This window comes from Grammomys surdaster, unplaced genomic scaffold (genome assembly GCF_004785775.1).
Source record: "Grammomys surdaster isolate TR1022 unplaced genomic scaffold, NIH_TR_1.0 99, whole genome shotgun sequence".
Classification (NCBI taxonomy): domain Eukaryota; kingdom Metazoa; phylum Chordata; class Mammalia; order Rodentia; family Muridae; genus Grammomys; species Grammomys surdaster.
In genome coordinates this window covers 6,964,235-6,980,152 of record NW_021604578.1, presented here as the reverse complement: position 1 = coordinate 6,980,152, position 15,918 = coordinate 6,964,235, and the positions used below count along the sequence as shown (strand labels likewise).

Below are 15,918 nucleotides of genomic sequence, written 5' to 3'. Positions count from 1 at the left end.
ACCAAGTATATTCTTTATACCTCAAATATTAGATTATATTTTATGTATCATAAGAATATTATAGTCAATGAAGTATCCTCACAGGCTATAGAATTTTATTTTGTTTTCTTATTTGACTAATTAGATAAAGGAAAGTTTGAATCTGTCATTTGAAGACTCAGAGATTCATTTAGACTTAGCTACTGAAAAAAATCACTTCTCTGTTTTGCTAAGCCTGACTGCTGAAATTTTCATCCTGTATATTGAGATCTCATTTTCCCTTGTGCTGGCTAGTTTTGTATGTCAGCTTGACACAGCTTGAGTCATCAGAGACATTTTCTCACTTAGCAATAATGGCAGAGGCCCCAGCCCACTGTGAGTAGGCCATCCCTGGACTGTTCTATCAGAAAGCAGGCTGAGCAAGCCATGTGAAGCAAAGCACTAAGCAGCACTCCTCCATGGCCTCTGCATCACCTCCTGCCTCAAAGGTTCCAGCTCTGCTTGAGTTCCTGTTCTGATTTCCAGGGATGGACTGTGGATCTGAAAGTGTAAACTTAATAAACCCTTTCCTCTCCAACATGCTTTTTGGTCATGGTATTTTCATCGCAGCAATAGAAACCCTAACTAAGACACCCCTCAGTGTCTCAATTTGAATTCAATAATGGAATTTCCTTCCCTGAGGAAAAGAAGAAAACATGTCAGAATATGAATTCCTGAACACTGAGTGGCTGTACCTGCATGACATGGCCCATCAAGCTAACTTGTCTAATTTCACCACCAGATGTAGACATCAAACAGGATCTAGTGGGCTAAAGCAGTAATTAGTGTGGCTGCCATCTTGAGCAGTCAATCAAACAAGCTACTCTGCATAACATAGACCAATCCACACTCTGGTTCGGCCGATTTTTTTTCTGTGCTGTAAACTCCATGGGATTCTGTTGGCTGTGTTTCCAGGGAGAAGAAAATAGAGTTTTAAAAAACCTGTCTTTAAAAAAGAACTTGGGAAAATAAGTAGACAGAGTTCTCTCAGCACGTTGAAACTGTATCCCTGGCAGCACCACCTGTGAAAGCAATCTTCTTTGTCACTGTGTGAAGGAAACTCCAAGTCCCCTGACATTATTAAATTGTCGCTGCCACACTGATACAGTGGCAGCATCTCTTCAAACAGCTAAACAATAACCTTGTTTTTCATTCTACAGATAAAATTGTTTTCTCTCAATGGTTATGGCTTTAATTATCTATTCTCCTCTGGATCTGCTTGTGAAATGAAGGGTGAGTAAGATGTCTCTCTCGGCGTAGCTCAGAGTTCTGAGAATGTTGGGGGCTTTTTCAAGACATTCGAGTACAGGAATTCAGCACTTAAGTGTCTCCTGAGAGGAAAAGAGAGCCTGGGGCAGAGCTGGAGGGAGACGGGATAAATAGATAATACTGAGAAATACAAGACTAGCTTCAAGACAGCTAAGGTTTACGGTTCATACAGAACCTCGTTTTTCCGACTAAAGGGTCAGGTGTGAGTCCAGCAGTGTTTCATTAACTCCTTACTTCCCTGCCTTAGTCTTTCTGCAGACAGAAATCCTTCCCAGACTTTTCTATATAAGACATATTGGTTAAATATCCAGACACCTAGCCTGTTCAGGCTCTGCCAGCATCAAACCCAACTAAGAGAGCTTCTGTAGTTCCATAAATAGAGGACGATGGGAGTCCTGAGTGAGTTTAGGAGCAAGTAAACTCATCCTGATGGAGCATTTCCCATATGCAGAGCAGTACAGAGACTTGAAGACTTGAGGTCGGGTTTATAAGGCTGGATTCACTCTTTTTTCCATCACACTATGCTGTATAGGCTATACTGCTGCCCCACATCCACTGCCCCAAACCACTGAAACCACACATGGGGAAAGCCTCTGACTTTGTAGAAAATACTATCTGGGCCTGCCTGGCTTTCATAACCACACTATTACAATTAAACACCTGTGAAACTGGTCCATCGGATTGGTTGTCTGGCAGTGTCTGGCAGTAAACCCTCCTTCCATCAGCCAGGGAAACAAGATCAGATTGCAGTGAATCAAAAGGGAACTCGGTGTTGCCAGAAGACAGCGACTTACTTACTTTTCTGAAGGTGTGTGAAGAAAGCAGAGATGGATGGGTTATCTTGGTGTTACCTTGGTGTTTTTAAGGCTGAAAGACGTGAGTAAAAGTTTAAGCTAAAGAAAAGTTTCTCAAGGAAGAAATGTAGTAGAATAAGTGGTGGAAATCGCAGTAGTAAATATATGTTAGAAATTACTCTAGAAAACATTTCTCTGAGAACTTGACATACTTAATCAATTTACTTCACTCAAGAATTTTATGCACTGGGCATGATGGTGTTTGGCTGTCATCCCAGCACTTGGGAGGAGGAAGCAGGAAGATCACAAGGTTGGAGCCAGTTTGCTCTATGCAGGAGTCCGTGTTGGGTAATAGCCTCATGTCTTGTCATAAGGAATTGAGTCAGGCTATACTGAGCAATAGCCCCTAGCTATAAAGAAGTGCTTGGCCCCAATGACCATTCCACTCTGCCTGCAGAAACAATACCCAGGTATTCAAATCAACTCATGCTGCTTCCAGTAAACCACAAAAGACTAACTGCAACTTCCTAGTAGCTATCTATACATGTGTATGCATATATACATGCTCCCATCCCCACTAAGTGGATTCAATTTTCAACCTTTCCCATGGAAAGGCTGAGGCGGCTCACTGCTCAATAAAGCAACTTTAGCTTGTTGAGATCAAATTCGCCTGCTTCTCTGCCTCTGTTTCTTTATAGACCCTTCCCATTCCAAATAATAATAATAATAAAAATAAAAAATCAACTTCTTGAGAAGGCCTTAATACTCTTCTGATTATACAGATTAGGAAAGTAAGGAAGAGGTCACACAATGTCAAAGCCCCACATTGAAGATAGGACCCAGATAGTTCAGAACCCAGATTCTCAACATTGATAAAAACTGGCCTCTCCAGAGAAAGCTTCCGTGTAGAATGGGGTACACAAATAATGCAAGAGGTTCTGAGGGACAAAGGACGCACATTTCTCTTCAGCAGAAGGCACTGAAGAAATCCAAGGGAAATAACAGAGAACTGCAGAGGAACAAGGGAGAGGGGCTGAGGTCATGCGTCTTGGATAGTGAGGCTTGCATAAACTGATGATGCGACCACTCCGTGTTACAGTTAGGGGGAAGGTTTTTATTGTAGATAAGAGAGGGAAAGACTATCCAGAGGCAACTGTAAGAGTCTAGAGCAGAGAGCGAATGTAAATGACTGAACATGGCCGGCAGACTGGACCTGGCCATGACAGAAGCGCCGGGGGGTGGGGGGGATTGAGATACCAAGAGAGAAAGACAAAAATGGTGGGTTTAGCAGGGTTATAAGGAAAATGCTTAGTTTAGTTTAGCAGGGTTATAAGTAAAATGTAGAGGTGGGGGGAGGGAGGCCCACTAGCTGAAGAAGTTTAGGGTAAGGGAGGAGGTGAGAAGACCTAGGAGGACCATGGACTCTGAAATGTGTAACAGGTACTCGTGGTAGTGAAGCAGGCTGAAGGCCAGTATTTGCTTTGGTTTGCTAATAGGCACCTCAAGTGGCCATCTGTCCCTTCTGACAGTGATAAAAAACAAAACATCGTTTCCTTTCAGTAGAGACGAACCAGCTTCACAGGTTCATAATGAATGCTGGCTTTTGTTTAACTGCCAGAAGTTTCCTTGGACATGACAAGACTATCTTAAGGTCCCTTAAGAGCAGGAGAGTAAACCCTGTTCTAAGTACAGACACTCAGAAGGGAACTACCTCTCTACTTGCTAGAGCAGCTGGTGTCTTCCAATTAATGTACCAGTTACAATTATGTAGGCAGATGTGTGAAGGGCCCAGAACAATTTAGCAGTAACTGTGAGTATTTAGTTCCTCTCCTTGCAGATTCTGGCGTGTGTTATGGTGTGAACTTTTGAAGAAAATGGCCCCAGCTTTGTTTTGATATGTCTCTGAGGCTGAACGGTGTGAACATACGGTTAAGCTAAGGAGAACTGGGATCTCCCCTGAGACTGAGCAGCTTTGAATTTGGAGGTTGGAAGTGGCAGGGGGTGGGGTTGGGGTGTTAAGGGAAGCACTGTTCAAAGTCAGTGAAGCAATGAACTACAAAGATCCACAGTTGTGCTTAGTGTTTTCCTCGGAGAAGTGAAAGCGCAAATCACTGACTGGTCCTAGACTGGGTGTGTCAGTTGGAGTTCTCTAGAAGAATAGAATGTATAGAATGAATCTACATATTTAAGTTTATCTATATTGATATAGACATTGTTTTAGTTAGAGTTTTACTGCTGTGAAAAGAAAAGACAGCATGACCAAGGCAGCTCCTATAAAGACAGCATTTACTAGGGACAGATTCAGAGGTTCAGTCCATTATCATCAAGGCAAGAGCACGGCAGTGTCCAGGCAGGCATGGTGCAGGAGGAGCTGAGAGTTCTACATCTTTATCTGAAGGCTAATAAGGGGAGAAGGGCTCCCACATGGTTAGGAGGAGGGTCTCACTGCTCACTCCCACAATGACACACTTCCTTCAACAAGGCCAGATCTAAGAGTACTACTCCCTGGGCCAAGCACATTCAAACCACCACAGACATAGATATAGACATATAGATATGGATATAGATATAGATGATACAGATATATAGATAATAACGGGTTTCTTATTAGAATGGTTTATAGGCACTGGCCCAGCTAGTCCAACAATGGCTATCTATTAACTGAAGGTCCAAAAATCCAGTAGTTGTTCCGGTTCACAAGGCTGGATATCTCTGTTGGTCTTCAGTAGATGCTGGAATCTTGAAGAAGCAGGCTCTAATGTCAGTGAAGGAATGGACTTGTCAGTGAAAATGAGAGCAAACAGGCAAAAAGATAGCTTCCTTTTTCCATGTCCTTTATGCTGGAAGCATGAGCAGTCCAGATTAAAGGAATATCTTCCCACCTCAAAGATCCTGTTTAGAAGTGAGTCTACATACTTCAAATCATTAAATTAAGAAAAAAGATCCTTCACAGGTGTGCCCAGCCATTTGGGTTCTAGTTAATTCCAGATGTGGTCAAGTTGGCAACCAAGAATATAGATATAGTCAAGATACCTGGATTCAGCAAATGCTCATACTTCATGCAGTCTCCATTTTGGACCCCCAACACATGTACTGTTCCTTAGATATCGTATATTTCAGACCATAAATAGTGGAAGATCTTGGAGAAGAGAATTGTGTTAGAGTTTCCATCACTATCACAAACATTGAAGAAAACTTTTTTTTTTCCTTTGCTCTTTGAGACAAGATTTCTTTGTGTAGCCCTGGCTATCCTAGAACTCACTTTGTAGACCGGGCTGGCCTCGAACTCAAAGATCCACCTGCCTCTGCCTCCAGAGTGCTAGGATTAAAGGCATACAAGACTACTGCTTGGCTAAAGAAAACTCTTAAGAAGAAAAAGCTTTATTGGTTCATCAGGTTCTGATACCTAATGAGTCAGTGTTGGTTTTATGCTTATGAATGATGAGTGAATCACAAGAGCCAAACCATTTGCCTCATGGAAAGAGGGAGGCAAATCCCCTTCAAGGGCACACTCCCAATGACCTAAAAACCTCCAACTGAGCTCCTTATCTCAAAGCCAGCACCTTCCCATGGCCACACCTTGAGGACCACTTATTAACACATGGGCTTTTGGGAAGGCTTCAGATCCAAACCAGAGCAGTAGCTGAGGCTATGGTGACTAACATCTATTTTGAGCTCTTTAAGGCACCAAATTATTTTGTGCATATAAAATGTGAGGTGAGTGACATAGTAAGTTCTGGGCCAGCATGGATGAAAAAAGTAGGACTCTACTGTGGGGATGCGGTACTGAATCCATGTTCCTGCACAGACCTATTAACTCAAAGTGTTCATTTAAGTTGACCCAAGGTGATGTGTGCTCATTAAATGTTTAGAATCACTGCTTTAGCCCATAATGATCAACTTGGGGCTTTTTTTATACCAAGAATGTGCTGTGTTTTAAGTCGTTTGTGAGTTGGCAGGGACTGAGACATACCCAACAGCACCTTTGATGTTTTCATGCCCCCTTTGTAGCATGTATGGTCTGTAACTACAAGACATAGCACTCTACGTAGAATCTAATTCTACAGAGGCAGGCCTTTGCTTCTTTAGCAAGTACTTCAATCAGCAAATGTTCTTTCATTAACCTTGGCAACCTCAGAATTCACTTCCCTAACTCTACAAGAATCTTTGGCGTGCCAAATTCAATTCCGTTCTTCTCAAAAATGAATGAATAAATAAGTAAAATTTAGGCAAAGAAAAAATATTGTTCTAGATAGTTCAGAGTTGCCAAGAAGAGATCAAATAGGGGCTTGACATTGCTGAAGATAGACCTCTACAAAATACTAACTTAATTCATGCCATAAGACTTCATTTGAACTTGACCAATCAATACTGAGCTTAAAGTAGAAGTAGAGAATGTTTGGTTCAAGTTGGCATATTTTCAAAAGGCTTTTGGGAATATCCAGCAAATTCACCATCCACATAGGTATCTGAATATGCTGTGGGTTGGGTTTTTATTATATTTGTTTTCTGTGTTCCTGCAAATCTATTGGCTTGATGAGGAAGTGGCTATAGTCCAGACATAACTAAATGCAGATTCCCCAAGGCTTCCATAGACTTTCAATGACGAAACAAATGCACTCAGAGAAGAAGAAGAAAAAAATCAACAGCATCTATTTGAGATTTTAAAATAAAGCCCACAGTTTTTCTGAGCCATGGGTATTATGGGAACAGGAACATCCACCAGCCAGTATGAGCCTAATTACATCCAACTATCATAACCTCTGTTCCATATTTCATCCAGGCAGAGCCAAAAAAAAAAATTCACACATTGAAGAGTTAATCATCAGCTCGATGTGCTCCTGGAAGGTAGTGAAATAGTGGAGTTCTTAGGATATGGAGCCTGATGGTTGGAAGTTATATCACTGATGCATGTCCTGAAAGGGACGTTGGGGTTCTGGCTCCTTCCTCCCTCTTTGTTTCCTGATCTCCATGAGATGAGTTGTGTGTGTTCTGTTACACTCTTCCCTATGTCACCATAAGCCCCAAACCAAGGCACCAACTGAGTGTGGACTGAAAACTGTAAAAATCTGAGACAAAATAAACTTGTCCTCTTTATTTTTGCTGCCTACAGGCATTTTTTTTTCAGTTTCAGAAACTGACTAATACAGTCAATATTTACTAGAAATAAAACTGAAATTACATTTCTTGAACCTCAATGATGAGTTTTAAATAAAAAAAAATTGACCAAAATGTTGACCGGATGTTTGCCAAAGTGCTAGGTAGCCATTACCTTTTGTTTGCATTAAGTTTAAAATTAAAAATTTTAGCCCAAACAATATGTACCTGTTACCATAAAATTAAATTTTAATTTATTCTTATCTGTTATCTGTGCTTTATGAAGTTATGTCTACTTATTAAGGAAGAATATACTGATATGTTATAAAACATATGATATTAAGGATATCATACTGAAATGTTTGCATTGATAGGTCCAAAGTCTTTTCATTCAGTCTCAGAATTTATAGACTTTGAGATGTTTACAGAAGAGAACATTATCTTTTCATTTAAGTTGCAGCTGTATTTGTTAGAAGAGATGGATCTTTCTGGGTAGTTTTATGAATAATTAACCTACCAACTAAGTTCACTTGAGTCTACCTTTAATTAACTCAACAAAGATAGATGATCAGCATATCCTTCTAAAACCAGTAACAAATCCATAGGGTTTTTTAATCAAATAAATAGAGTCACAAAGTTTTTTTAAAACAATGTAAACTCTGCTTTTATTGATAGCACTTTATAGGCGTTCTACCAGGCCCATGGAACGACTATTTTATTTCTCACTTATAACTAAAGTGCAGCTCCCATGTGCACGGCCCCCAAGCTCAAGCACTGTGTACACTCGCCCAGCACAGCTCACATCTCCTCTCCTTGAGCACATTGCTCAGAATCTCTGGTTCCATCAGAGTAAAATATAGGACTTCCTAAAAACTGTGTCAGTTTGTCTTTGGTGGTCAACCAGTCAGAATACACTTCAAACACACCAGAACATCTGAACCCCTTGATGTTCATCCTCTTGTTCCCACTGGAAGACTGCAAGGATGTCAGAACGCCCTCTTTGTGGATTATCCCAATGGCCAAGTGGCTAATGTCACTTTGTCGATGAACAAGTGTGAAAACATCTTGGTGTGAAAAGTCCTTCAGAGACATTTCATCGTTCACTGAATCCGCTCTGGTTCCCTCTCTGTGCTGTACTATAGAGACATGGAATAAACACAGACGACAAAGCCTGGGTGGAGTTTATGCTCTAGTGGAGAAGCCATATTTGGGTTTTTGTTTGTTCTACTTTTATAGAGTCTGAGGTAGCTGAGAGTGATCTGGAATCACTATGTATCCAAGAACGACCCTGAATTCCTGAACCTCCTGCTTCCAACTCCTGAGTGATGAGATTACATGCAGAGTGTCATTTGCTTATCTTCAGAATCGGTTCTTAAAACAAGGACACAGTTTAGACACAGTTATAGCAATAAAGCGTGTAGCAACACCTAAACCTGCAGCAACAGGCTTACCTCAATGCACATGGAACTGACGAACTGAGGCAAGGTCAAACTGGTGTGAAAAGCCATAGACCAGGACAGCTGTAACCATTGTAAAGTTAGTTTGCCAACTATAAACATATCCTATAGTCTATAAACATCTGACTAAAATCATTTGCTCATTTAAAAAACCTATTCATTCCGATTATTTCTACTTTTAACAAACTTGCTTTGAAAGTTAGGTTGACATTATGAGTTAAGCTACAGAAGGTTATATTGTTTATTTTCTCCGGTCTATTAAAGTGTAATTTTTGTACATCCACCCTTTGAAGTGATGGGTCCTGTGAGCAAATGAATAAAAGGTGTGTTCCCCTCACCACAGTCTCGATGACTGTTGACTGATTCTAGCACCACAAACCCTCAGCATGCCCCGTGTAGCTTATCCCTCTCTCTGGAAGATACTCATGAAATCTCTGACTGTATTTTATTTTAATTTTTTAAATTTATTTTTATTTATTTATTTATTTATTTATTTATTTATCAAGAGTGCCTTAATGAAGTAAAGCCGGAATTTCTGATTTCTTTGGAGACTCAGTTGTGTCATATGATGCTTTTCTGAAAACTGTCTTATGAGAAGATGTTTTGCTGAGAACACACATGTGGTCGTTTTCTGGAAACTGTCTGGTGAAAGGGCATGTGATATTTTGCTGTAGCAGACAACTGAGAGGACACATGATGTTTGGAAAGAGTATAAGTATGACCAATCAGACAGTGGAAGACACTTGCATTGGTTCGCCTTGCTTTCTTTGCTGATCATTGTTTGTCATGACTGAATAGAGAGAAAAAGACCAGAGAAATTTTTTTTTTTTTGGTATCCTGGCTGCTCCCTGCCACTTCCAAGGACTTATGCTGACTGGTAGAGCCTCATAGTTTCTTCTGGATGGAGCCACTGTTGATTCATGTTTGGCATTTGCTAGTGGACTGGACTGTTGACAACAAAGATTGGAATAGTGCCAAAAAACTATTTCTAAATAGGTCCATAACCTCCATTTCCTATTAACCTTTCTTTTCCCTCATCTCTTGCTGGGTGGTGGGCTAGAAGGGAAGTTGAAGCGTTAAAGAACCATAACTAAAGTAGATTTTGAAAAATCTAAGTCTACAAAGAAGAGATCTCAGTATGTAGTGTTTTCTGTCTGATTTCTTTAACTCAGCACCATGTACTAAAATCCATCTATTACAGAAGGTGCTTGAGATCAATGAAATAAGACTGAGAAAGACAAACACCACCTTTCTTCCTCTCATCTGTAGGGTGCGTGTGCATGTATGTATGCATGTATGTATGTGTGCATGTGTGTATATCTGTGCATTTGTATATGTCTCTGTGCTTGTGTGTGTATGAGAGAGAGAGAGAGAGAGAGAGAGAGAGAGAGAAGAAGGAGGAAGGGGAGGAGGAAGAGGAGGAGGAGGAGGAGGAGAAAGAAAGAGAAAGAGAAATCAAGTGAGAAGAGGAGGAGCAAGAGAAAGAATAAGAGTGAATATAATCAAAGTACATGATATACATAAATTAAAGTGTTAGTATAAAATATATTATATGTTATAATAAAGATATACTACAAAAAAGTACAAAGCAAAATGTACAAAAATTTTAAATGTCCTTTAGAACATATGTTGTTTTTCTGCTATTAAGTGTTATGTTGCTTGGCTGTCCACTGGCTTTATTTCTCCCTTAGGTTGTGAGTATTTGCTTGCCAGAAGAGGGGCTAGGAGCCCCAGAGGAGCCCTGCAAGGAGCACCAGAGAACTTTAAAAGTGATAGAAATATTCTGTATCTTGACTGCAGTAGGATATTGCATCCTTACTAAAAATGAACTAGAAAACACAATTTTTAAAAATCTAACCTTTTTAGAAAAGCCACTGAATGATAACTGTGAATTCTCACAAGAAATTAGCTCCCATGAAACAGATTAAAATGCAGAGCTCCAAAAAATCATGAAGTTTGTCCAAGCCACACTTACATAACACACTGAAACCCACATGCCTTTCAGTCTGCCTACCTGCCTTTCTTCAGAATGAGTCCCTTACAAACAAACAACCATACATACTGCTTTTGTTTGGGTCATGATAAATGCTTTCATAGAAATCTATTAACCGGGGAGATTTTATTTTGAGAGTCCTTCTCTGCATTAATTTCTGGAAGCTGCTGTAAAATAAATGAACACAAACTTGGTGCCTTCGAACAACCAACCAAAACTTACTATTTCAGAGTCTAGAAACTCAAAGTTGAAAATGAACTTGACAGAACCCAGCTCCTCCTCTAGGTTTTAGGAGACAATGGATTCCTAACTTCTTCCAGCTCTTGGTGGCTACAAGTAACGGATGGCTAGAGGTTGTGTTGTTCCATGTTCTCCCCCTCTTCCCTCTGAGTGTTCCTCTGAATGATACAAACCACTGAGATGCATTTCAAATAGAGTTCCTTTACTTCATTATAGCTGAAAAGACTTCGTTTGCCAACAAGGTCATGTTCCCGGGTTCTGGAGATTAGAACATGTATATCTTTTCATGTGGCATTCTACAAACCACTGAGCCCACACCCACTCCATACAGCAGTCTGGGAAACTCTCCAGGCAACCGGCTGGAGGATCAGACAGCTGACTTCAGCTGTTGTTCTTCTCTCAGGACCACTATCCTGCATCACCTAGCTCATCTGCCAACAATGGGTTGTATTTCTCCTCTGTATGCATATAAGTGTGTGTTTGCTTGTGGGGGTATATGTATGTGTGGGTGACCGTTTCTGCGTGCATGTGTAGGGACCAGAGTGGACATGAGTGTCTTTCTTGATTGTTCACCACTTTATTTGTTGAGGCACAGTCTCTCACTTGGAACCAGAGCTCACTGATAGACTGGCCAACCAGCTTGCTCCTGAAATCCTGTCTCCACCTCCCCAGCACTGAGATTACAGTCAAACTGCCGTGGTATCCTGGACTCTGAAAATGCTAAAACAAGAACTTGATCCACTGAGTTCTCTCTCCAGCCTCTGCTTGTATTTTTAAGTCAGATAATGCAAAGTATTTTGAAGGAAGGAGCCCATGTGGGAAAGGGTAGTGATGAATAACCTTGTTGGGTAAATAATAGTACTGCTGAGTCATAGTAACAATACTGCTGAGTCATAGTAACAGTACTGCTGAGTCATAGTAGCAGTACTGCTGAGTCATAGTTCTGTGAAGTGAATAATAGCGCTGGTGAGTGAGAGCTAGCTTCATTGAGTGACTGTGATGTGACCAGCGAGTAAGTGGTTGCATTGTCACTGGGATGTGAGGCCCTTCCATTTTTTCCATGAAAAACAAATGACAGGCACATAGAAAATATGAGTAAAAAGAACACAGAAAATAGATTAGATCATCCCGTATCAAAACAAATGTAAAAGCTAAGAGTATGGTTCAGTGGTTGACCACTAGTATATAAAGTTTGGGTTTAATCCCTGTATCACAAAAAAGAATAGTATCAATACAGCCATACGGAGAGAAAAAAAATATTTCCTACATTTATTTCCAAAATCAATTATCTGTTAGTTAAAAAGAAAAGGGAGTTGCCATTACCAGTGAGATACAAAAAGCCAGATGATATCACTCACCATCCAGGCACTTGGAAGACAGAAACCTGGGCCAGCCAGCCTAGGCACCTGAACAAGGCCTGGTGTCAGGGAGAGACTCTCTAGAAAAACAAGGAAGGTGCATCTGAAAAGAGATTCCTGATGTTGACCTCTGGTCTATACACTCACAGGGGCACACACATATGTGCACACTCACAGGGGCACACACATATGTGCACACACATAGATACAAAGCCAAAACCACAAATGAAATGTCATTTTATAAAAACACAAACAAATGAACTCTAGAGAAGTTTTCCCCAGCAATAGATAGTGCCATTTTATGCAAATGAGAGCAACGTTTCCCCCTCAGGTTTTTGACCCTAGCAGATGAATTTGCTTGGCTGCGTCTCAAAGCCGTACATCTGGTGACTTATCAGGTTTCATGCAGAATGCAGTAACACACAGAGCCTTGTGACTGTTTTGTGCAGGCTGTTTTGATTTAGTTGGCACAGATATTTGAACCGACCTACAACCTTTCAAATGCCACTCCCCACCCCCAAAGTCTCTCTGACCGGAGGAGGCCACTGCAGGGAGCCTGAAAAAAAATGCAGCAGCAGTGCATAACGCTCAGCAGGGCACGTGGCCCGCAGCCTCCTTCTACAATATTTACATCCTATTCCATTGAGATGGCCCGGTTTCTGCTCACATGACCCAAATGCTGTTCTCACTCCACCAAGAACAAACAGCCCGTACGCAGTCTGCGCTGGCAGCTTTGCACATGCTCCGTCTGGCCCTGTGAATCTCACTCATTGAGATTTCTATTGGTTTAAAGGGACCTTTCAGCCGCCGCTGCGGCCGAAGCTCTGGGGTCTGCAGCATTTTCCTGGCCCAGATCCAAGGCAGGCACCCCCATGAAGCCTGTCTTATTTTAGGGTTTGGGATGTTTGGTCTGTCTGTTTCTGGGAAGGATATATAATACTCACACATGAGTATAGATGATGAATGGGGCTCTGAGAGTAACTCTTCCTCCCCTGCAGTTTTTATAGGAAGAGTGTTTTTTATGTCTTTTCAAAGCTGGCCTTGAAGGCACCGACCTGCAGAGCAATCAATCTCACACTTAATTCTACAACCGGAGCATCAGCCAACGATGCTGAAGCTGACTGGCGTGTTGGCTGCAGTGTGTGAAATGGTGTTTTCTCCTCTCCAGAGCCCTGAGTGTTTTTTGCCGTTCTGATGGTAAACGATGAGACAGGCTACCATGGATTTCAGCACCTCGTCTGTGTTTGATCAGCACAAAGGTAACGTGATGCTTTACTGCGTCCTTTGGTGACTGGAATTCCAGTTTGTAAGGAAAGATGGAAAGGGGTGTGTGTGTGTGTGTGTGTGTGTGTGTGTGAGAGAGAGAGAGAGAGAGAGAGAGAGAGAGAGAGAGAGAGAGAGAGGGAGGGGTGGGGGTGGGGGAAGGGAGAAAGAGAAAACAAACCTATAAGAACTTGATAAGCTTTTAGGAAGAGGAAAAAAAACAAGCTTACAGGCTTTCTATTTTGTGGATGTATTCTTAGTTCCATTTTTTTTTTTTTAGCTTAGGTTTAAGGCATATCAGCCACTTCAGATAGTATCATCTTTATGCCATGCCATAAACTACATTAGAGAAAGTGGTATCAGAATACATCCCAGGCCTCTTTCAGCCGGTAAATCTTGTATTTCGTCACTTTGGCCATCACAAACCACTGTGGATTCCCCTCACAAGAGAGACATGACCCACAGACAGGTCATGCTGACGCCACACCTCATTCAAGACTGTGCAGTGACTTAATGTTGTATTACTTAATTGCAATGACAGAGTGGTGTTTTTCCTTATCCTTCATTTGCATAAAGGAAGTCATCTTCCACAGGCCAAGTAGGCTGTGAAATTCATTCATCCTTGGCATCATCAGACATCCAGCCTGTCAGTCTGTGTGTATGACTTTTTGTGTGCCGGATGCCTCCACACACGTATTTATCATCCATGTAATTATACTGTTTTTTCTATGTATGGTGGAAGGGAATTCCCACGATTTGAATGTAGCAGACATCTCTAGAGCCTTTTTATGAAACATCTGCATCTCCCCCCACTCGCCACCCTGAGATTCTTCAGCGTCTCAAGAGCCTTGGAGAGTTTCTTTCAGCTACAGCATGAAATGGTGGCTCATGGAAGCCTCATTAGGAAAATCCATTGCTTCATCCTTTTTCCCAACTGTCGGTGCTTCAAGCCAAGGTTACCTCCCCTGGATCTATATCTGGCTTCAAGCGTAAATGATGATTGTTCAATAGATTTCTCAAATAATAACATAGATTTAGATTTCTGAGGCAATTGCTGGAGTCTTCTCCAAGACTTATTTGGAGAGGGAGTAGGGAGGGAGGAGAGAGACAGAGACAGACAGAGACAGACAGAGAGATAGAGAGGGGGGAGGGAGAGAGAGACAGAGACCGAGAGATAGAGAGGGGGGAGGGAGAGAGAGACAGAGACAGACCGAGAGATAGAGAGGGGAAAGGGAGAGAGAGAGAGACAGAGACCGAGAGATAGAGAAGGGGGAGGGAGAGAGAGAGTCCCTTGAGAGCATCTTGGTTCACACTGAGTCTGTAGACAGGCACCACAGGAAGGGGGCTTACTGTAGTTCCCCATCACCACCCCCTCTCTCTTCTCTGTACGTTTTCTTCCACTGATGGCAATTAACACAAATGGAAGCTCTGCTTAAAATCAAACTGCTTGTGCTGGTTGGAAAACAGTGTTGCCAAGCTGTGGAATGACAGAGAAACATGGTGAGCTTATTTCGGGGACTAATTTGAGGGAGCAGGGACTGACTACAGAAGAACAATCCTTCAAAACAAAGGTATCTGTTCTAGCCTGGCATCTTTTATCTGAAGTGAGCTCAGGACATAACTGAAGTGCTGGTTTAGAATATTTTCTTGCAGCATCTTTTGTGGGCGCAATTCAGGGCAATTCTACCTGATTCTTCCCATAATATTAACTCTCTCCTAGCTCTCTCTGCACTTCTCATTCCTTTCTCTCTGATGGAAACAGAGGCTTCCATATTCGTAGTTTTGAACAGTAAATGAGCTTTGTGACCTAGGCATTTTATCTGACCTCTCTGGGCCTTCGTTTCCTTTGCCGTAAAATGATGGGAAAACTGTTCATTGCAAAAAAGGCAAGGTGGTACTGAAGAAGCAGTTACCACGCTGCTGAGGCCCAGGAAGTGTTTCTTAATCATGGCCGCTGCTATTGCTGGTTTCAGTACCACTCCATCTTCCCCTTCCTCTAACTTAAATGTAACCATCTCAGCCAGGAGGTTCCGTCGCTGTTGGGTGGACTAGATTGCATGCCTTCTTCAGTTAAAACAGGGGGCCTCTCAGTAAGTTCTGAGAGATAATTAACAGAAATGATACCCACAAGTTCTATCACCCTCACTAAGCCTTCCCTTACATTAAAAGCATGGGAGAGCCTAGTAAGTTTTAAGAAATGACTAGATTTCAATCATATCATTTAGCAAACAGTGGTTAAATAACAAAAGAGTTGAGAAGTTGAGTGTTGAGCGTAGTCACTTCCCAGCCTTTGAGATAAGATGAAGTGAGAGTGTCTGTCCTTACCAGTCTAATATATGATATGACAGGGGCGTAAAATGAGAGCTTGCTTTGGCCTGGCATTGTAGTAGCTTCATGAATGGTGCAGTGCAAAGGATCTCAAAGAGAGA

At 41.6% G+C, this 15,918-nt stretch overlaps 1 protein-coding gene across 2 annotated transcripts in view; it reads left to right on the top strand.

The window, feature by feature from the left end:
- Positions 1 to 13,003: 13,003 nt before the first annotated feature.
- Ankrd55 (ankyrin repeat domain 55) overlaps positions 13,004 to 15,918 on the top strand; it is an 87,199-nt gene continuing 84,284 nt past the window's right edge. Inside the window, exons 1-2 of one of the 2 annotated variants that reach the window (XM_028784162.1) lie at positions 13,004 to 13,086; positions 13,395 to 13,485. In XM_028784162.1, coding sequence (XP_028639995.1) covers positions 13,431 to 13,485 — 55 coding nt within the window. In that variant the 5' untranslated portion in view covers positions 13,004 to 13,086; positions 13,395 to 13,430. Of the gene's footprint in view, positions 13,087 to 13,394; positions 13,486 to 15,918 lie in introns of those variants that run through there. The other variant, XM_028784159.1, reaches the window with a different exon arrangement.